Raw genomic sequence first — 22335 nt, 5'->3', positions numbered from 1 at the left:
GAGTAATGAAAGTGCTGAAGGAGAGTCTCAATCCCCTACAACCACTCTTGGAGCCATACATGGAAAACAAAATCTTGGTGGCAGACAAGATGCTGGTTTCCAATGGGATGGATTAGGACATCAAGAAGGTGGTATTTGTCGAAGTGGATTTGGTCGTAAACTAGCATTTTGATGGATTCCCATCGACGAGGTGGCGGTCGACGACAAAGCGGACATGGTTCGTCCGTGCCCCATCGACAAGGCACTGGTCGCAACGGATGAGCATCACTTCTCTGAAGTAGAGTGCTTCATTGCCGAGGACACACTGGATGCCGTACCCGTCACTTAACTGACAGTCGTCATGGTAGAGGGTGTCAACAAAGTCGCAGACGATGCAGTAGCCTGAGCAAGAGACGCATGTCCCTTTTTTGCTTTCTTCCCTGGGAAGATTCTTCATGGGACCACGACCACTTTGCGGAGGGAGTGCACTCAAGGGTCTGCTGTGCCATGCAGAAGCAGAACTGCTGACAGAGACTGAGTCAGAGCCCTGGCACTGTCATCCAGGCATGCCACTAAACTAACCTCTTGTGGCGATACGAATGGGTCTTGGAGGAGCACGGCTGATAGATGGAGCAGTTATACAAATCATGGTCCGGATACAGACAATGGAGGCATTGCTCATTAAGATCCTCAAAGTACACATTCTTAAGGTGACACGTCGAGCAGGCCTTGAAGAGGATCTGCTTGAGTGTGTCTATCATAATGTCCCAGTCAACTGACTTTTTGAAGGGCTCAATGGATCGAAGCAGGACAGCAAACTTCCATGCCCCAAAATCTGAGTTAACAGAAAGTGATGTTTCCCTGTACAGCCTCAGCTTTTGATGATGAGAAATCATTCCAAGACAGAACGTACAGTGAGGATCAAAGCTTAGGGGCACTCCCACGGATCAGGGAACTAGCTCTATCAAAGGAAGTTGTCAAAAGAAACAATCTGCAGAGGAATAGTGATCTTTCAAACAAATTAGCAATCTGAATGCAGAGCGACTAAATCCATGCTTTTTCTAGCAGGGGACCATGGTCTTAAGCACAACCTTGATCTTCAAAAAAAGTAGGCGAAGAAATGGCAATCAGGTTATTATACTTCTATGTACTTTTACTGAAATGCTAATGAAGTCCCATCAATGCCAGATGTGCCTTTGTGCTTCACAAAAATTATATGTGCCTAACACAAATAAAAATTATCCAAAATTATTCCCAAGGATCTACATATGAAAGTGTACTACAAAAAAGTCCCATAAATGGTCTCAACTAGTGAAGCAGTTTTTTTCAGGATTTAGAACTACACCCAGCAAGAGTCTCCTTTTGTCAAGTGAAAAATTGCCAATACAGGCACGGACGGCAAGTAGATTGAAGATGTACCCCATCTAACTGAAGTAATCTGGCTGTCAGAAATCCTATAAAGCTTATAGTCGGTGATGGTTTCTGAAATTCACACACCCATTACATTTATGCTGAAGAGGGAGAGGTCAGCTTGATACAGCATTTTCTTTCCAAGTGGTTAACTGACCATGCGAAAAGTGCCAAGAGACTGTTTACTATTGGATCTTACTCTTTAAAAAACGAAGAAAACAGGCAATTATGTGCTAGAAGGGATGAACATGAAGGTCTCGAGCAGACTGCCAAGCTAGGTGCAGAGCTTCCCACTCCTTAAGATAGGGTGCACCCTATCACCCCAGAAAAATATATTTAATGATGCTAATCGATATGCTTAAAGACTCCCAACTGGATAACATTTACAGGTGATTAATAAGAAAGGAAGTTCATTTCCACATTGTAGGTGCATTTTGTAAATTTCTATGCATCACCAGTACTGCTTGACGATGTAGAACATGACAGAAGTCTAAAATGGAAACTTCAATATTAAATGTAGTGGTTTCCAACTTAGTCTAGCCTACTACAGACAAGAACACAAATCTATAAGGTTTTGTAAATCTAATTTTACCTGAGCAAACCTGACTGCACACGTCTGGATAGCTTCATCAACATGCTATGCAAATTAACTGAACATACTTTAAAACTGAAGATTTATTCACATACCTCTTCTTTGCTTCTTCATATTGCCAGCTTAGCCTCTCTTTGTCCAGCAAGGTTTTGTCATCAAAACCAAACTAATATGGGAAGAAAAGAGAACACGTTGGTGACAATCATGCAAAATGCCTGTAGTGAACAATTAGCAGGATTTAAAAAACAATCCTGGGCACCTGGCCAATTGATCTATAATCACATGTAAAGTTAATAAGAAAAGGCTCACATGTCTTCTGTATTTCCTTTCAATACTAACTAGGATGTCCCTTCCGTGCATTCTAGACCGGATTCCAGCAGCATAGCAGCAATTATGATGTCACTGAGGCCTTTACTTGTGCTCCAATTTACCCCAGACGCTAGTAACAAAGCAACCGAATTACCGGTTGGAAACCATGGAGCTAAAGTACAGCAATCCATAGCACCTTAGCAATGAGATGCTGCACAAGAACCTTGAAAACAAGCATTGGTAATGCCAAAAGATAACTCTCAGAAGAGTGCTTTGAAAAAACATTGGCAGGCACTTATAGTGCAGTTTCATGGTAAGGCTTGATTAAATCGAGCTCAAGTTCTCATGAGGTGGCGTTTTGTGCAGGGAATTTCAGGAACTAGTTAGGAATGGCTATAGAAATTAGCATTTTTCCAGGCAGGAGTTGGAGGCACAGATTAACAATGTGTTACAGTAATCTAGCCTTTAGAGAATTGTGGCTCAATTAATGATTCTTTTCACTCAAAAAAGGCTGTATGTTCTTAAAAAAAGCAGAGATTGTAGTTGCCGTTTTGGCTAACCTTGTTAACATTGGCATCCACATTCAAAGAGGCCTCCAGAAGGATGCCCAGGGGTTTCACTTTGCTCTGCACTGGAAAGGCACACCTCGACGTTAAAGCTGTTCTAGACAGGATTCAGTTTAGAATGAGCATGCAAAGAGCCAAAGAAAGGAGAAGCTCGGTTTTTCTGCCATTTAGGCACAGCCACTTTCAAGACATCCAAGACTCAATTCGATCATACATGCCAGTTCTATTGGCAGAGTCTAGGGCATTTTCACTGCTGACTTCAAGAACTAGCTGCATATCGTCAGCGTAATTAGTAAAGAATAAACCCGAGTCCTCCCTCAAGGAGTGTGCAAAGTTAAACAGCATGGGGCATAGGCTGAGGTAACCTACATTGAATGGGTGCAGCGAAGGATTCTCCCGAGTGGATTCTGGAAACCAGATGAGAGAAAGGAGCAGAACCACCCAACAGCTTCCTTAGAGCAGTTGCCCAGATGACCCAGTGTGTGCAGGAGGCAATTGTGGTCAAGCAGGTCGAAGGCCGCCGACAAATCGAGCAAGACCAGGATCCCAGCTCTTCCACTGTCCATGATTTTCAGTATGTGGGACTGGAGATCGACAAGTGCGTTCTCCATGCTGTGTGCTGGTCTAAAGTCTGGTTGCCTATTGTGGAGGGCACCATTCAAAACAACACATGCTTGAAGTTGGGCTGTGGTGTCTTTATCAATGATTTTTAGAAGAAAGTTAGTTTGTAATAGGCCTGATGTTGCTCCGATCTTTGGGGTCCAGTTCGGGTTTCTTGAGAAGAGGGGTCAATTTGACCGCCTTGATAGTGTTGGGTATGTGACTGTCCTGCAAGGATGCGTTCACTGGCCTTACCAGGAACAGTGCAAAGAGCTCCTTGTGCTCCAATATTAATTTGGGCAGAAGGATATTGTCAACGAAGGAGGTAGGTCACAGAGGTTTGCAAGCTACGATAATATTAGGAGCCAGTGGTCCCTTGATCAAGCTGCAGGTGATCTAATTATTTTTTATCTCGTCTCTGGCCTTTGCGATCTTTGCTTTCAAAGCAGCCTGAACCACAACACAGTCCTGGTCTGTAGGCGTAAGGGGTGTTAATTGCGCCCTGGGTTTCTCCAGTGATTTTACGATCTTAAGAGTTTTCCAGTGCTAAGTGTGGCCTCATTGATCTGGGTATTAAAATAGTTATTTTTAGTGTCCACTATATTAAGCTTATATAAGTTTTATAAAGCTTTCCAGGCGTTTTTGTTTTCTGCGGATTAGCATTTTAGCCACCGAGTTTTGAGCTTCCGTTTGTCTCTTTTGAGCACTGAGCAATGGTGTGGACCATTTTGGTGCCCAGGGTTGGCCCTGACCAGCTTTGATCGAAGCAGCCTGTTCTGTCTAAAAGCTCCACGGTGTTGCTGGAGAAAGAAGTCACCAGAGACTCTGCCGAGTCTGTGTCCACTGTGCAGGTCATGAGGGATTCCAGGCAAGCTTGGATATTATACACCGGCATCCATCTTGACAATTTTGAAGAAATGGGAACTCGTTCCTAAGCCCATACTGGCAGAAGAGTTTGGTATTGCAACCCCCAGAAATCTGAACAGTCTAAACACAAAGTTTAGAAACTCCTTTTAAAACAAACAAACACAACTTCTTAGATTTGGGAACCATCACCATTGCTCCACCCACATCCAAATTAGAGCATTGCAAATTGCATAATGTTGTACTTTTTGTTGTGGTGACTAGGGTGTTCTAAGACACTGCTGAACTGTTGCTTGGTTTAGAATAATGCACATAATCAGCAACTAAAGTTTCTTTGTACAGTTTCACAGATCAAGTTCTCTTAAACCCAGGTTTAGATTTGGAAAAATCTAAATCAGAATAGCCATGGCCTAAACTGTAACCGCCTAAACACCAGCCAGATGGTGAAACAATGACATTCATAGTTCATCATATCAATCTTTATTCGGCTCAAAGCCATTAAGATTTTATCACAATACAATAATCAACATGTATAACATTTGAATTATAAAATATTACATTGAAGTTATAAAATATAATTGGATAAGAGTAAAACGGTTCCTTTAGAGATTGCATTCAAGTGATGTACACTAGTTTAAACAATAAGAATCCAGCAATACGAGATAAAAAAATAGGTGGGGAGGGTGTACAAAAAAACGGGGAGAAACTCACAGCCCTGCATTTTATTACATTCAATAGACATATGCTACTTTAAAAAATAGTAGCCATCACAGAGTATGAGCTAACAAAGGAGGAACCAGAAAACCAGGGAGGGAAACTCGCTGTCCTGCAATTGGATACATGCTACAGGAGCCCCAACTCACAACATCATGTCACTCGTATTAACAGACTTTGGGAAATGCACTCTTCGATGTTCAGAGGTACCGATAACATCTGAGTCTCAAATACCAGGCCAGATGGATGTATTTTGACACATTAGTAACATATGTGTCCCACGTGTCAGCCAAACGAAGCAGGGCTTCTGTGGTAGATCTAACTTCTGCCACTGTAAGAATTGGCTTTAAGTACGAGATATCAATGCGTCAAGGCCTGTGCTGAAGAATAAAAAGTGGTATATGGTTTCTGTACTTGAGAAGCAAAGTGAACAGCGACCCGTCCCTTCACTGGACCAGGATTTTGTGAAGGAGGTCAATCTCAACGTCCCCAGAAGAAAGTCCAAATATAGGAGCACATATGTGTGGTGCTTATAGATTTATATCACAACACTGGTTCTTGTGGTAAAGGCTCTGTTAGATTGAAGCTGCCGTGTTGCCACACACGGCAAATTTCTACTTCTGTTGTATTCAACTTTAAGAAATGCCGCTTCATCGCATTTTGAATTGCCACAACACTGTTAAACAAAGTGGAGACTACTATGGAAGACTTTAGACTCGGAATTAGTATTTTCCACATAAATCGCGCAATATGTATGCTCTAAATAGTACCCCTCAAAGCCAAAATCAAATTTACAAACAGGATAATTAGGGCCGAACTTCAATTCTTGACACAATGATCTCATCTTTCTCCTACTGTGGTCTACCATTGCTTTCTTTACTCTTAGGGCGCCAGATTTGTTGATATTCCCAGAGTTTGTCCACAAAGCTTGTTTGTTGAACATTTTTCTCACATGACTAACCCACAAAAGACCCATGCCCCTATTTGGAGTTAATCAATTGTACCAAAGATTCATGATATAAATCAAGACTAGGCGCACACAATAGTCTCAGCCAATAGAACAGTTTTCATTTGGAGCTCAATACTAATAGGGCACAGATCTACTTCCATGTGTATAAGAGGATTGGGAGATCCTTGAGCCAACATAACCATACTCTTCGGAAATGTATTTTCAACTTTATCAAGCTTCGAGACATTGGCATTACCCCAAATATCTGCGCCTTAGGAAGCGGACGTATCTGTCTGCTTCCTGTACACATTTAGGGCGGTGCAGATGGCTCTTCTACCATGTTTGTTGAAGAACTACTTAACTCGACCACTAAACTGTTGCAGATTGGTGCATGCTTTTGTAACATGTGTGGTCCAGGAGCCGTTCTCATGAAATCTGACCTCTAGGAAATCATAAAATGTTACCTGCTCAACGGCAAGGCCTTCAACTATAGCTGGTAGTTTCTGGTGTTTCACAAAGTTGGGCTTGAACACCATAGACTGTCTTGTCTATAGTCCGAGTGAGGTAAAGTTACCCACATTTTCTCACAAACGAATCTGTTATCTGCATTACCTTTGGCATTGTAGACAGCAACACAGCGTCATCTGCAAAGAAGAGTGATGGATATCTCCCAAGGGCTAATTTGGGGCGGGGGATCTTGGCACTCTTCAAGAAGGGTGGTAATGGCCTCATCAACAAAAATACAAAACAAGAGGGACGAGGATACACCCCTGCCTCATCCCTCTAGTCCCTTCAAATGTGGGCGTCAACTCCCCTGCTAACCTATAACAGGCTGCCGCTTTATTGCCACTGTACAACAATCTAACAACTGTCAGGACCTTAGAGCATCTTTCCACTCTGCAAAACCTGCCACATATGTATGGTGTGGAACCCCATGAAAAGCAGGCTTGAGGTAGACAAAAATGGCATATAAATTCACCTTCCTCAATAAGGTATATTTTTGGGCTAGCATAAACAGGCAAAGGCTCTGGTTGACAGTACCCATGCTCTTTTGGAACTCAACCTGAACGGGATGGATTATGTTGTGTTCAACTGTCCACTCTTGTATGTGTTTTAAGATACCCGTGGCAAATATTTTTCCTGTGCTGTCAAGAAGGGAGATTGGCCTTTAACTGGGTGAATTTCCCTTTCAGCCCACTTTAAATAAAATATAACCATTATTATTTCAGCATTACACCAAGAGGCAAGGACAGAATTCAAATTGATACATGCTTTGAAAACATTGAATAGGATGGAGGCCCATACAGATGGCTTATATTTAAAAAGATCAGCAGGGACTGTCAGGGCCAGAAGCCTTTTCCCATCTCTGCAAATTGATTGATGTGAACTTCATGAAGGCCGACTTTGAAGATGTCACCGCCCCCTAACCGGACTACACTGGATTCTGGCTCTGAATTCAGCCCCCCTCAAAGTACTGCAAAGTGGTTGCATCATTCATTGGGGTAATACTGCTTTGGAGGGCATATTCACCTATATCTTCTGTACGAGAGACCAATTTCAAAAATGTTTTGCTATCCTGCCTTTCATGGTCAGTAGCAAGTTGATTCCTTTTAAGTTTTAGGAACCCATCTTTTTTTGGCTTGATTAGATTCTAATAGGCCCATCTACTTGCATGAAGGTGCACTCTATCAACCAATGGTCCAGACGATAGGATGGCCAACACCTTGTTCTTGGGAGCATTCCTCATCATACCAGTCATAGTTGTCACACACTGCTAATTAGAACCAACAGGGGCTCCGGCTTTCTGACAAACCAAAACACGTCCCACAAGGGACCTCATTTCATGATCAAAGGTTCACTTCTAGTTTGATCAAAACCACTGCTGTACTTTACCAAAGCTCCTCTTCAAAACATTAAGGCTGCACTAATATGGCTAACTGGACCAGTGTACAAAAATGCCAACTTCACTTTTGCCAGGTATTTGACAACCAATTGAAGTGTCGTTCAACCACTGTGGCAGCCTTAAACAAGTTACGAGCAAGTGTAGATGTCATAGCAAAGTTGTTTCTAACCATTGAGGAGCACAGGGAGTCTGTCAAATATAAACCAAGATCAACATTTCCTGGTACACTCCTGCACAGTATTACCAAGTGACCAGGCTTGACTATTTCTTTGCCCTGAAGAATAGATGCGTTCCTTCATAAATTACAGCAATATCATTTCCCCAAAAACAAACGTCCAATGAATCCAACGCGCAGGCCAGGCCTAGTGGAGCATGCTCAAAAAGAAGAGCACTGCATAACACAAGAATGTGATACTTCTAGTTGATGAGGATATCCTTTATAAGCAGGAAGTAAAATAAAGATGCCATGAGCATGAGTTTAAAGCAGCTCCTGGGTATCATAAATCACTTAAGCAAGAGCTACTTCTGGGGAAGCAACTAGGAGCAAATCTACCTTCCATATGAGATGCACGCTATAACCTTCTGTCCATTATATATGACCTGTTATGCTTTAAATGTGGTAAGGCTCAGTTGTACACATTATCAAACACAGAGTTAATGTCTTAGAGGCATGTTTGCATGGCACCAAGAGTCGAGACTAGCTCCTTGTTTTTGCAGGTGTCAAGCTAATGAGGCTATTCTACGGTACAACCAGGAGCTAAATAGGTCCCAGCAATTTCAAACAATGGTAACAGTTTGACACAGAGATCTTGTAAAAAGGTTGAATGAGGGCAGGGCGAGTACACAGCACTGCTCCATCCCTGTAGACAACATAATCCGTTTTCTTCAATAATATACTTTTCTAGGTATCCATGTCTAATTACTCGATTGGTCCTACAAAGGGAACAGGATTCCATAAGAGTACTGTTTCTGCCACAGCCAATTAAGGTGCACTTAACAGCTGTGATTAAATCCACAAAAGAAGTGCACAAAGGAGCAGCACCCAAATAGGGAGGCAGATCTCTGAGACAAACTCACCAATACAAGCAGCAGAGCATGTGCACCCATCAAATGAACAGGTTTTAAATTCCCCTGATGACATGAAGGCAGTCTGCTTCAGGATCCAACAACTTTACAAAACTATAGACCGCCAATAGAGGCTGAGCCAAAAAACATTGCTTGATGGCCCATTAGCACTCATTTTCGACAGCATATTGTGGCAGTTCAAAGTGTATGCGCCCTAGATATAATCCAAGAGGAACTGAATTAAGAGCAAGGTTGCATGGATGCAATGTGGACATACTTGTTGCAAAGATCTTAAATGAAAAAAGCCAGCTATTTCAGACACTGTTGATCTGATGCAACAAAGCAAGATTGTTATGCAAATTGGAGCACATAATGTGTGGCGCTTACAGATGTATAACACAACACTGGTTCTTGTGGTAAAGGCTTTGTCAGATTGATGCTGCCGTGTTGCCACACACGGCAAATTTCTACTTCTGTTGTATTCAACTTTAAGAAATACTGCTTCATCTCATTTTGAATTACCATAACACAGTTAAACAAAGTGGCGACTACTATGGAAGGTTTTGGACTCAGAATTAGTATTTTCCACATACATTACGCAATAGGCAAGATGTTACAAAGATAGCGGATGGGCAGAAATACACATTGAAACACAATAATGGAATGGTAGAACCTTGAGGGTCTCCAATACCTAGAGCATTGTATTAGATAGAACATCTTGCATTACTAGCATCTGTGATTGGTCCAATTGGAAAGAAGTGAGGCAAAGATCCAAGACGGCAAGCCAGAGATGTACTGACCACTAGATCTAACTAACACAACTATATGTCCTACATGTATGCCACCACCTTACCTCCTAGCGCCTGTGCTCTCTGTACCGGACTATATTTGTAACTGTATTTTTACCTATATGCATATCTGTAACTAAGCTTCAAGTTTTCTTGCGACATTGTGCACCCAGCTACCTAAGGGTTTGTTGCGCCCTACAAATAAATAAAGAAACAGAAATAGTGCTCTAGATACCAACCACTTGCAGCCAGTTCAGAAGGTTGTCATGTTGAATACTATCAGTATTACAGAGAACTGCCCTCTCCTCCTTCCGTTCCCCAATTAAAACCTGGGTTTATGTCCTGGCCAGTATCTAAATTCTTCTTATACATTTTCGTTGTGGTCTACTTCCACATCCTACATCCTTGGAGAGAAAAAAATGGCACAATGAACAGTAAATCAGGTCTTCTAAAAAGAAACTAAGAAAAAGAAACGGAAGCAATAATAAATAATGTCAACTGCATGAACAGAGAACACTTACTGTTTGAAATCTCCCTAGGTCTCCACATCACAGACGTCAAGGCAAGCTTAAGCCTTAGCAGTTTCCCTCTTAAGTTCAGGCTGTCATCACTCCTCTATTTAAAACATCCACTTTGGATCGCAGAGACTTACAACCATTTAGGGCCTCCCCTGTATTGTCAAAGCTTTTAAAATTGCAAACACTGTTCATACGTCATCTCATCAAGTCTCAGTCTACTCAATGACAAGTGTGGTGTCTCCCCATTGTAGCACTGAAAATGCCCTTAAACAGTAAGTGCTGTTTGGTGCAAGATGCCAGGGTCTCTCTGGTGCCTTAATCTATCTCCAACTATACGCAACCTTCAACACATTCAAATGCAACATCCTCTTATGCAAACTGAAAGACACTTGAGCCAGAGTTCTTATTTGGGGAATTCTAGGGCCACTTTGAGGGTCCTCAACTGTTTGCTTCCACCCGTCTTTTTAGTTCCTTGGTATCTTTTTGGTGGCCAGAGGGAAATCACCTGAAGTCCCCCTGCCATGATGTCCCTTTTTACCTTATATACAGGTATATGGTATTGGATCACCCCTAAACTGCCCAGTAGTAGGGGAACCTCTCATTGTTGTACTTTGGTGATTCTATCACCCTACACACGTTTTAGGGAGCAGGTTAATGGCAGCTATACTTTAGTTTTGGCTTCACTCAGGGTGCAAGACATGATCTCATTGGTAGCCCAATGTACCAATTATGTAGCCATGGGGCTACAAATGTTTTTTTTTTTAATCCTGCTCTTTGTCATGGTATTTCAGGGCTTTTCATTGACCCCAATGTAGGCTAAAATGGATGTTCTGACAGTGTGTGCCCTTTGTGAGCAGACAATGGCAGCCTTCAAATGGGTCCTAAATGGTTTTAGCTAGTACAAGTCCCTGGACTACATCTTTCAATTCATGTGGGTAAGACAAAGGCTAAGTAAGTGGCAGTTCTACTGACCAACCACTATGGATTGTCATCCAAACATTTGCCACCAGCCCCATTTAAGTGGTTTGCTGGCTGGCCTTTACCAGCCACTTTGTGTCCTCCTCCTGTAACTTGGAGGCAGGTCGGCCGACCTACCTGCTGAAGTTTTCCCAGATTCATGATGATTTTGCCATTTTTAAAGCCCTCCCTTAGAAATAATTATTCAAGTGCCAGGCTGCATGTGTTGGGGACTGGACACAGATGCTGCCTACCCACCTCCTGGCATCTCTGTGGTCTCTCGGGGCTCGAGACAGTTCAGAAACTACATTACCCTGCGTGTCAGGGGGAACACAATCATGTGAACCAACATACCATGGACGGTTGTATGCATTCTGTAGCAGAGAGGAACAAAGGACCACAGGTATAAGGCACCACGCTGCTCAACAGCCTCAGTACGAGTGTTATTCTTGGTGTCTGCTTCATTTTGGATTCTGCCATTACAGACGTTGTATTCTGCTGCTGTCCAGATTTTTGGTGTCTGTTTTGGTTCACATGGGAACTTCAAACTGCATACAGCTCTGACTTTGGGACTCTTACTTTGGATTGTTTTGTGGATTTGCGGCTGGTTTTCTTAATTCAGACTTTATAACGAATTGTTTTGGTAGGACCAACCTTTCTCCGTGCAGGTTACCAAACTCTAGAACAGTTTCCTGCATAAAATACATTGCATTTAAAATCTGTTAGCATTCACTAAAGAAAGTAAGAGTTCATTTAACCCAGCTAAACTCCACTCCCATGTTCAGTCACTGCTTTTGCAGTGCCAAGATACCCTAACTGTGAAAGTTGCACTTTGGATATAAAATTGAATAGCATCCCCTCACAGTCCAGCATTTCATCAGAATCTAGCACATCATCCCTCTTATTAGCTTTCAGTAAGCAGACTCTGCACCCCTGTGGCACCGAAGAGCATTCTGAACAGGAGAAGGTAACCGCAGCACTGTTAGTGATGGAGAAAGAGTTGAACTTTAAAGGCAATTCCATTAAGCGTCAAAGTCTCCCAAACACAGATCCAACCACTCACCCTATTTTAGCAACGGTTATCCTGTGAAAACCCTAGAAGGCCTCACAAATGTCCAACCAGGCCAGTCCGGCTCGCAAAGAAGCCACAGTTCAAGAATGCAGGGCATACACACAGTATACTTTAAGGCAGGGTGTCGGGAAGGTTGCACTCCTGATACCCCGAGGAAATATGCTCCCTGAGGGCACCCCCTCCCCAGGCAAAACACCTCACCTCATGGCAGCAGTCAGATCCACAGAACCATGGAAAATGGTGAATGTTGCAATTTACAAATACTGCTGATCCGATAACTAGGTTGTCAAAAGAAATTCCCTTTTTGTTTTGCTCGATCCAAGGATTGCTCTGTCATTCCAGTGCTTAGTGAAGCACATCTAGTGCAATGGAATATACATTGGTTTCTTTCACCGCAAAAAACTGCTCAAACTCGAGAGTCCAGAAAATCATCAGACTCATTTTAGGTCTGAAGATGGATAGATAAACCTCAGTTGGGTTTTTTAAGTCTTTAAATTGGCTGGTGATGAACGTACTGTGTGCATTGATTTGTAATATTAGGTCTAACCCAAAAATGGATCCATCCATGTTCTGGCACCTCATTACCTACCCAGATGCTGAAGGCTCTCAACCCATAACCTGCATGTCTATCACAAACCGGAATATACATATTATGAGCTTAGATTTCGACATCGGCAAGGCTTTTTCCTTAGGAACCCGCTACCAATGCCTCTTTGTTTCAAAGCTAACTCATGACTAAAATGAGCAATGAAGACTCACCTTTTGGGTACAGATCTTACACTTATCTGATCTCCCATACCCCCGCCACTCCTTACACCACCACCATCTACTTCTAGCACTCTGAAGCATCAGGAAAATGGCTTTTAGCAATTTATAAATAAAAAAAATGTTGCACTATGCACGCTTAAACATAAAGTCATGACAGTTCACAAGTGACATGGTCACAGCATTTGGAACTACTTGAAACATACCTCTCCAATGACGTCAGTCTGACAGAAGGCATCACAATATTGTTGAGGTAAACTGGAATTGTTGAGAGCGTTATAATTGTACGGGAGGTCCTGGAGAGATTCTGAGAGACAGCAACTGTTCTTGAATCCATCAGTTATCTTAGCCAGGCTCTAAAATAAAACATATCTATGTGGATCAGTAGTTGGTAGATCGGCGGGTGAAACAATGTTTTGCAAATCTATTTTTTTTTTTTTTTTTTAGAGCAGACAGTATTAATTTGAGAAAGAGACAAGCAAAATGGGCAAACACAGAATGCGATCAAAGTTATTACACAGTGAGGGTGGAGGTTGTGGTTAATCACCCATAGTATCCTTATGAAAGGAAGAGCTGGTTTCAAAACGTTTGTAGAAAGAATTTCAAGCAAATCGTAAAAGGTTTAGGCTAGACTTTACTCCTGAGACAATTAGATGGCCAGCGGTGAACCTCTCTCCATTTTTCTTAATTTACAGATTCCTTTTTGCACCCTGTCTGTGAGAATCATTTTTCCTCATTTTAGGGAAATATCTCAAAAAGAAGTGATCCAATTCAGAACTCAGGCCATAGAATATAAACCCACGAACAACTTAAATCCAAAAGGGAAAATATATAATGCAATTAAGAAACACACACCGTCAGATATTTTTGTAACTAAGAAGCTAAAACATACAGGTTTTCTTTAAGTGCAAAAAGTGCACAAGGTTATAAAGTGCATGTTCTAAGTGTACATAGCGAAAATATAATTAGGACCAATGCAATAGCCTGTTGATAAAATATGAGTGATAGCAATTAAGCGGAAATATTGCTTGGTAAAAACAGATTTTACATCAGTTCAAGAATTCTAATCTGTTACGTTAAAAAATAGTGTATAGAAAGCATAGGTATGAAACTACGTAAAAATGCAATTTTCATTTTGACTTTTAGCGCTGTCATCATGTACTTGAAATATGCCCAAGAAACCATTGTTTGAGCTAAAGATATAAGAGCCACCCTATAATGACTCAAATCATGTGACTTTATAGCAGTGAAAGCAGTCTTTAAAAAAAATAAATAAGAAAATTGCATATCTACGGAAAAAAACATTATTTCCAATGTTTAACATTTAAGGATCGATTGCTACATTAGCATGGCTTGCATAGATCAACCACTCACCCTTTAATACTTTAATATTTGAGAAGCAAATTCGGAAAAAGTTGATACTTTCCCTTGGTTGAAGCGGACACAACTGATGAAGGAGCAACATTTTTCTTCCCTGCAGAGGAGCTTATAAAACTAGTCGCTAGTTTACGATGAGGCACAATAACAGCTTTTTTCCAAGTCATTCGATGTTACTGCACTCAATGTATTTAAGCACCCATGTAACCATGTCAGATCTAATGGGATGCCATAAGGTTGTGGACTTCTGTAGGAAGGTGAAGTTTTGACAACTTTTTGCACTCCAATTCTACTGAAACTCACATGTTCTGGTTATGATATGGCACACACACCTAGGGAACAATAGGCTCTATAAAAAATGTCAAGGGACGCTATAGAAGTACACAAAAATGTCTGAGCCCCTCTACCGAGAACGAACACAGTCAAATAACCTTTTCTGTGGGAAGGTGCCCACCCGGCAGGGTCTACAACCACATTTTAGCTCACTGTACCTTTCACAGAGGAGTAATTTTCATTTGCATTTCATTCTTTCTCCCACCCACAAGGGCATTCAAGCACCGAAATGCCAGGCAATTCTCCTCTGAACAAGATTACCAACAGCAACCCCACGCACATGTTTCGGCCTTTTAGAGCCACATCTGTGAGGTGAAGCTGTGTCTCTCTAAGCACGATGAGCAAGGGGTCCACGTCTGGATTACCCTGGGTAACTTAGGGTGAAATCCAAAGTTCCTAAAAATGCACACAAATGTCAGGAAGGCCCTCTACTGAGAACGAACAAAGCCAGATAACGTTTTCTATGGGAAGGTGCCCACTCGGGAGGGTCTACAACCAGGTTTTAGCTCACTGTACATTCATATTATAGGAGTGGGCAATCCATTTATTGGCCAGTATGTGGCATCCAAAAATTGAACTTAATTAACATTAGTCCATATGCATCTGTTTTCTAATGGGGTTGCTTCCCAATTCTTCCACATGTTAGGTGGGTAAGCACTTTACTGTTAAAAGAAAAGCTTAACATTCCAAGATGGCCGCCAGCGGTGGAGGTCGCGTCTAGATCGCGCTCCCGCCGGGCCGAGAAAAAAAAAGCACGGCAACGGCGCAGTTCCAAGGGCACAGACACAGGACCTACCGACGCAGCACCCCAGTACCTGAGGCTCAGTACCGAGCGGAGATAGACTGGCATTCTCCACTCTGGGGAGACAGCCCGCCGAGAGAAGCGGCCGCCCCTCCCCCACCGAGGGAAGATCGTGCGGCCCAGAAGGGGAGACGCTGCAGAGAGCCGCCGGCAGGGTCGAGCGCCAAGGGACCCTGGGGGAGGCCTCCGCCCCCCGCTGTCGTAGTGGGGAGTTTGGGACGGCTCCTGGGGCAGAGGAGCACGCGAGCGCCACACGATTCACCGGAGGTGCAGCGTGGGACAGACAGGCAGTGGAACTACCGGAGCACCGGCCGGACGGGGACACGCTGCGCGAACAGTCCAGCGGGCCTGGGAGCCCCCCCCCCACGAAGCAATCTACCAGGAGAGCCGGCATCAGCGGGACGAGCGGGGCCCCGCCGAGTAGAGGGAGAAGCACGGGAAGAGTAGGAGGTTCCACCCGCTCACCCAAGGACAGGACATGGCAGGCATCGGCGGCAGAGACCACGGAGGTAGAGGTGAGCGCGCCGTCTGAGCGACCCCCCACAGGTTCTATAGTGCACTGGGCCGGGGACCGGAGTTCACTCCCAGGCGGGCCCATTGCCCCCTCCCGCCCCCCCATCTCCCATAACAAGCGAGGTCTCAAGAGAGACAATTCTACCCAACCCCATAGGAGCCAGTTCTAACCTCACTGAAGGGGCGCGTGGGCCCTGAAAGGAATACCACTATAGGTGAAAACACTACCGGAAGACACTAGGGGAACCACAAAAACTGTTACACCACTATCCCCCGGTGAAGTGGGGGGGGGGCACCAGACCGTCATAAGCAAGGAAAATGTCACAGGCGAAGGGGAAAAGGGGTACCTCACAGCCCACGCCGCAATACCACAAACAGGATACAAGTCTACTAAAGATGTGGTCCTCGGATACAGGGCCGAACTCAAAAGAAAGGGAAGGCGAAGAGCCCACAACGGACACAAACGCCCCAAACCAGAGGGCCCTACTGCCTTCAAAAGACAATATGCGGTCCTGGTTCGCAGAGCTACAGAACAGGTTAATTTCCACAGTTCAGGAACAATTTGCCACATTGAGAAATGAGATGAAACGGGTGGTGCAAGAGTTGAAAACAGATGTGGCCAAATTGGAGGAAAGGACAGACACTGTGGAGAGAATAGTACAAAATATAGAAGAGGAGGCGAAACTAAACAATTAAACACAAGAACATCTGGTCAGACTCACCCACAACCTAGAAATTCAGTGAGGATCTGGAGAACCGTTCTCGCAGATCCAACAGACGCATCAAGTTTGTGCCTGAAACTGTGTCAGATAAAGATCAAGGTTTTGATGCAAGAGGTATTCAGAGACATAGTCGGGGCTCAAGATTCAGTGGACATAGGGATCGACAGAATCCACAGTGTGGGGCGGAAGAGAACGGGTGACCCAGGGGAGAGACCAAGGGACGTTCTAGCGGCACTTACATCCTACCCACATAAAGAACTGATACTTAGGAAAGCGCGGATGCTGGATCACAGAAGGATGAATGGAACTGAAATCCAACTGTATCAGGATTTGGCATCGGCAACACTCCTAAAAAGAAGGTAAACGGGTCTGCTGGTGAGGGAACTGGTGAAGAAAGAAATGGGATATAAATGGACATTCCCCTTTGGTTTACTATTTGAGTGGGAGGGCAAGCAGAAGAGAGTGACCACCTGTGAAGAAGGCCTCCAAATAATGGACATCCAAATATATGAAACAGATACGAGACCTGACAGGACGAAAGGGGATCAGCACAAAAGGCCAAGAGGATGGGAAGAGGTGCGACAAAAGAAGAAATCAACTGGATGGGGGAAGGCGGTGTAATCCCTCAGGGGACCTTTAAAGAGACGCAGCAAGATATGACGGCTCATCCGTCAGAGGGACAATAAGGAGGGAAAACAATAAGTTAACCTTGGAACTCCATGCATTCAGGGGCCCGGTGGGGAACCGGGAACAACACTGCGGTGGTCAGAAGATGGCGCGGGGTTTAGGACTCCCCGCACAGTTAATCCAGAGTCATGAGAGGGCAAGGAGCAAGGGGCGGAACGGCCAAGCATCCATAGGGGCCCTGGCCCTCCTCAGGATAGTAGTTACATTTTGGTATATAGTTGGGTAGTTGGGCGGGGTGGGGGGGGGAGGGGAGGGGAGTTGGGTAGTTGGGGGGGGGGGGATTGGGTGGGGGAATCTCCAGAAGAGGGAAGATGTCACAACAGGTGGGAACGAGAGCAGAAGCAGTAGATTAGACGGGATGGGGATGCTCAGAATCTACTCACAAAACGTAAGGGGGCTGAACTCACCGGTGAAAAGGAGAAAAATCGAAGCCTTGGTAAGAAGGGAAAAGGCGGACATTCTCCTCCTCCAGGAGACACAAGTCTGCGGACAGAAAGAAAGTACATCTCAGAGGCTATACGATCTGGGCACAGGCGAACGCAGGGGAAAAAAGAGCAGGTGTGATGATTGCAGCAAAAGCGGGTCTGGTGGCAAACCGCTTAGATACTCGAGTGGACAAGGAAGGGAGGTTCGCTTTTGTTAATGTATTAATAGATGGTCGTAGGTTCTGTAACGCTCACCTGATTCCCGTAGAGGCGCCGGTCTTGACTGGGCGTATACCGTATCTTCAAAGGTGATGTGTAACACACGGCTGGCTCTTTGGGCTGGACCTCTGTGCACTGTATGTTTGACTCGAAGGGTAAGATGTCTTAGGTAAGTGAACGCCGTGCTCTCCATCTGCCTCGGGGCAGGGTGCTGTAACCAGTTTCTTCACTGGATAAGGGGAGCAGGCCTCTTGACTTCAGAGGACTGCTGTCCGTCGTTTACTGCACGAACAGTAAGTTTCGAGTAATTCTGTCTTTAAAGTCTTTAGTAATGATGTCTCTTGTTTTGCAGGGTTCCGGCGATGGTGGATGACGGGCTGAAGTGAGTTGAAGATGGAGCCCGTGTGATGAATAGAAGCGCCTGGAAGCACGTAAGTAAGCGCTTGTTGCCTGCTTCACGATGCGCTCTAACTGTCTTTTTATTTTGCAGGTACAAGTTCGGAGCGGCTGCAGGGTGCCGGAATACCCACTGGGTTAGATGTGGACAGGAGTAATGGCACGTGAGTATTAAAGTTCCCCAATGTCTTTAAACGCACCTTGTTTTGTCTTTCAGATGCGGGATGCAGCGCCGAAGGCCTCCGGAGCGTGCGAAGAGTTGGTAAGCTTTTGTCTTTTAGATGCCGGAATGCAGTGTGAAGACCTCCGGAGCGCACGAAGAGTAGGTAAGCCTTTGTCTTTCAGAATGCAGCACGAGGCGTTGGTGACAGCCGATGGCCCAGGTAAGTGAAGAGCTGTCACTGAAGACCGTAATGCTAACCTGTTCTTTCTTGTCTTTATAGGTGTTGCTGAAGACTGGATTCAGGATGGTAAGCCTTTTTCCTTAGGCCCAGGATCAGATGCAGAAGACACGATGAGCGTTCTGCTGCAGAGGATGCAGAATAACGCAAAGCAAGATTCATCCATCGGGTGTGGTTTAAATAGCCTCCTGTAGTGCTTAGGTATCTCCTTCCACAGCCACGCCTAGGTAAGAAAAGAGTTCCTGCTTTCCAGAAGAGTTCCAGTGTTCTGAACCTAGGGAGTGGCTCCTGCCCCACCCAACAGGAAAAGTAGTTCCAAACAGAAGAGGATCAGAGGCTCAACTGGCAGGCAAGTAAGCAGCATGGTCTGCTGCAGGTAAGTCCACCCAAGCATTATGAGCTCAGCGCTTCCAGCGCTGGGACTGGGCATATTTATGGGCCTGGTGCCACTGGCGCCAGGACTGGGTCCAAAAGGTCCCAATTGGGACTGGTTGGCACTCGGAACCTGGGTTATGAATCTGCTTCCAAGGGAGTTGGGAAAACCCTGACCTTTTGGAAGCAGAGATCATGACAGGTTCACCCTTGTGGCAATCTACTCCCCGAATACGGGACAAGATGGATTCCTTAGAGACACCCTGGGGAAACTAGAAGAATTCACAAAAGGAGAGATAATACTGGGCGGAGATCTGAACTTGGCTTGGCAACCCAGTCTGGACAGGAGTGCGGGGGGAACGCAGGGGTATGGGTCCCCATCCAAACAACTTAAACAAAGGATGGAACAAATGGCACTACGGGATGCCTGGAGAGAACTGAAAGGACAAGACAGCGGATTCACGTACTACTCGCACGTGCATAACACAATGTCGAGGATGGACTATTTCTGGGTGTCAGTGAGACTGGTTGGAAATATCCAGGGGGTTGAAAAGGGATCAATAGCGCTATCAGATCATGCCCCGCTATGGCTCAACATTCAGACCCCCGGAAGGGGGAGAGGCCTCTGGAGATGGAGAATGCTGCCTGACATTTTAACGAACCAGGTGCTGGGGAGGACCTAAAGGGACAAAATTAAGGAATTCTTTGAGTTAAACGACAACGGAGAAGTCCCACTGGGGTCAGTATGGGAGGCCTTTAAGGCAGTAATCATGGGCCATATAATAGCGCTAAAGGCCAAAGAATGGGAAAGAACGCTCGAAAAGAAACTGGCAGAAATTCAAGGGGAGCTCATAATCCATCCCACAAGGAGCCTCAAGAAAGCAATGAAACAATGTTCAGGGACAGTTAGAGATGCTCCGCAACAAAAAAGCCGAGAGATCACTCATCTACTTAAAACAGCAGTACTACATCAGTGCCAACAAGGCAGACAAATTCCTAGCGAGACAACTCAGGGAAAAGCAGAAAACAATGGCGATATTGAACATCAAAGACGCACAAGGAAAGCCCCACACGAACACAAAGGATATAGGGGATGCGTTCAAAGCTTACTATCAAGAGTTGTATGCAACAGAGCACCCTGATGAAGTGCTTCAAGACAGGTTTCTACGATCCATCCTAATTCCGACTATAACAGATGAGGACAAGCAGGCCCTGGAAACTAAGATTACAGAAGAGGAGATCAGTAAGGCCATAAAGAGCCTCCCAATCTCAAAGGCACCAGGTCCGGACTGCTTCACGGCCCAGTTTTACAAAATATATGCAGATACACCAGTTCCTGTCCTGACACGGCTCCTCAATACATTCAAAGACAGTGGTAACGTAACTCCTTCCATGAATGAAGCGAAAGTCCTCGTGTTCCACAAAAAGGGAAAAGACCTGACACTTCCGGGCTCATATCGTCCGATAGCCCTAATAAATCTGGACGCAAAAATGTACACGAAGGTGCTGGCGGCCAGACTATCGCCCCTCCTCACGACCCTAATAAACACAGATCATTCAGGCTTCATCCCCGGTAGGCAAACACATGACAACTTAAGAAGAGTAACCCATCTGATAGAAAAAATAGGCATTACCCAAACACCGGCAGTATTACTCTCCTTGGACGCCGAAAAGGCATTTGACCGCATTGAGTGGTCTATCCTTTTCAAAGCACTGAAACACATTGGGTTTGGGGAACAGTTTATAAATATGATAAGAGCGAATTACAACTCCCCAGAGTTAAGAATAGCCATAAACGGAGAAGTCACAGGCAGGGTGCGGATCTCTAGGGGTACGAAGCAGGGCTGCCCCCTTTCACCTCTGCTATACGCCATATTTTTGGAGCCCCTTTTAATCAAGATAAGGGAACTTGAGGAGGTAAGCGGGATAGAGATGGCGGGCAGGCAACAAAGGACGACATGCTGCTTGCCTTAGAGGACCCTGGGAACTCTTTACCACGACCCTAGAAACACGCAAGGAATTTGGGGGATCTCAGGCCTGAAGATCAATAGGAAAAAAATCGGAGATTATGCTCCTAGCAGCGAACAAGGATTCATTAGAAGCTGTGGCGGGCCAGCTTAGTCTAAGAACAGTAGAGGAGGGCATCAAATATCTAGGGGTGACACTCACACACAGGGTGGACAAGATTTATAAGAGTAATTACACCCCCCTACTGGCTAGAGTCAAGAAGGACCTAGAAAGATGGTGCCCGCTTAGGATCTCTTGGTGGGGAAGAATCCAATCTGTTAAAATGAACATACTCCCCAGGGTACTCTACTATTTCCACGCTCTCCCAGTCTCAGTCCCCGACCACTTTTTCAAAGCTCTCTCCAAAACCATATCACAATTTGTGTGGAACAAGAAACCCCCGAGGGTTGCTAGAGCCGTTCTTATGGCACCGACAAAGGCTGGTGGAATGTCCCTTCCCCACTTTAATATTATCAGGCTGCTCAACTCTGGGTCCTGAAGGAATGGTTGGAGGAGAACCAACAGAAAATCTGGGTGACGCAAGATAGGGCGGTCGCTAGGACCACCCCCCTAGAGGACCTATTGTGGAAGAATAAACAATACAGACACCTGAAGCTTCGAGTAAGCAAAGGCATGAGAACTACTTTAAACGCCTGGGATGTCCAAACCAGAAAGGGAATCATGACCACCCCACTGGCTCCCTTCACGCCTATCTGCAGGAACCCACAATTCCCACTAGGACAAGAGGCCTGCGGCTTTGAGAAGTGGGAAGTAGCAGGATGTAGGAAAATCGTGGAATTGTTCCAAGACAAAGAAATACGATCCTTCGCGGAATGTAAAAATATGTGGAAGCTAACAGAAGCAGACAGATAAAAATACAAACAGTTAAAGCACTGGCTGAGTACACCAGAGGTTTTTCATGCAGCCACAAGGGACCTCACACCTTTTGAGACGTACTTGATAACCAACCCAGGGGACAAAAAGCTGGTGTCTATGCTGTATAGCTTCATCTGTACACCAGAAGAGGAAA

The 22335-nt window shown here is 44.7% G+C and overlaps 1 protein-coding gene across 1 annotated transcript in view; it reads right to left on the bottom strand.

Annotated features, from left to right (window-relative positions):
• The window catches only part of WWC3 (WWC family member 3), a gene marked incomplete at its 5' end in the record, with an annotated part of 1141234 nt that overhangs the window by 548602 nt on the left and 570297 nt on the right, over window positions 1–22335 (bottom strand). The window contains 2 exons of the mRNA XM_069639076.1: window positions 2077–2147; window positions 13258–13407. Of these exons, the coding sequence (XP_069495177.1) occupies window positions 2077–2147; window positions 13258–13407 (221 nt within the window). The remainder of the gene's footprint in view (window positions 1–2076; window positions 2148–13257; window positions 13408–22335) is intronic.

This window comes from Ambystoma mexicanum, chromosome 7q, assembly GCF_040938575.1.
Source record: "Ambystoma mexicanum isolate Mex_15411 chromosome 7q, UKY_AmexF1_1, whole genome shotgun sequence".
Taxonomy (NCBI): Eukaryota; Metazoa; Chordata; class Amphibia; order Caudata; family Ambystomatidae; genus Ambystoma; species Ambystoma mexicanum.
The sequence above is the reverse complement of the archived record's forward strand: the minus strand, read 5'-3'. Positions and strand labels throughout refer to the sequence as shown.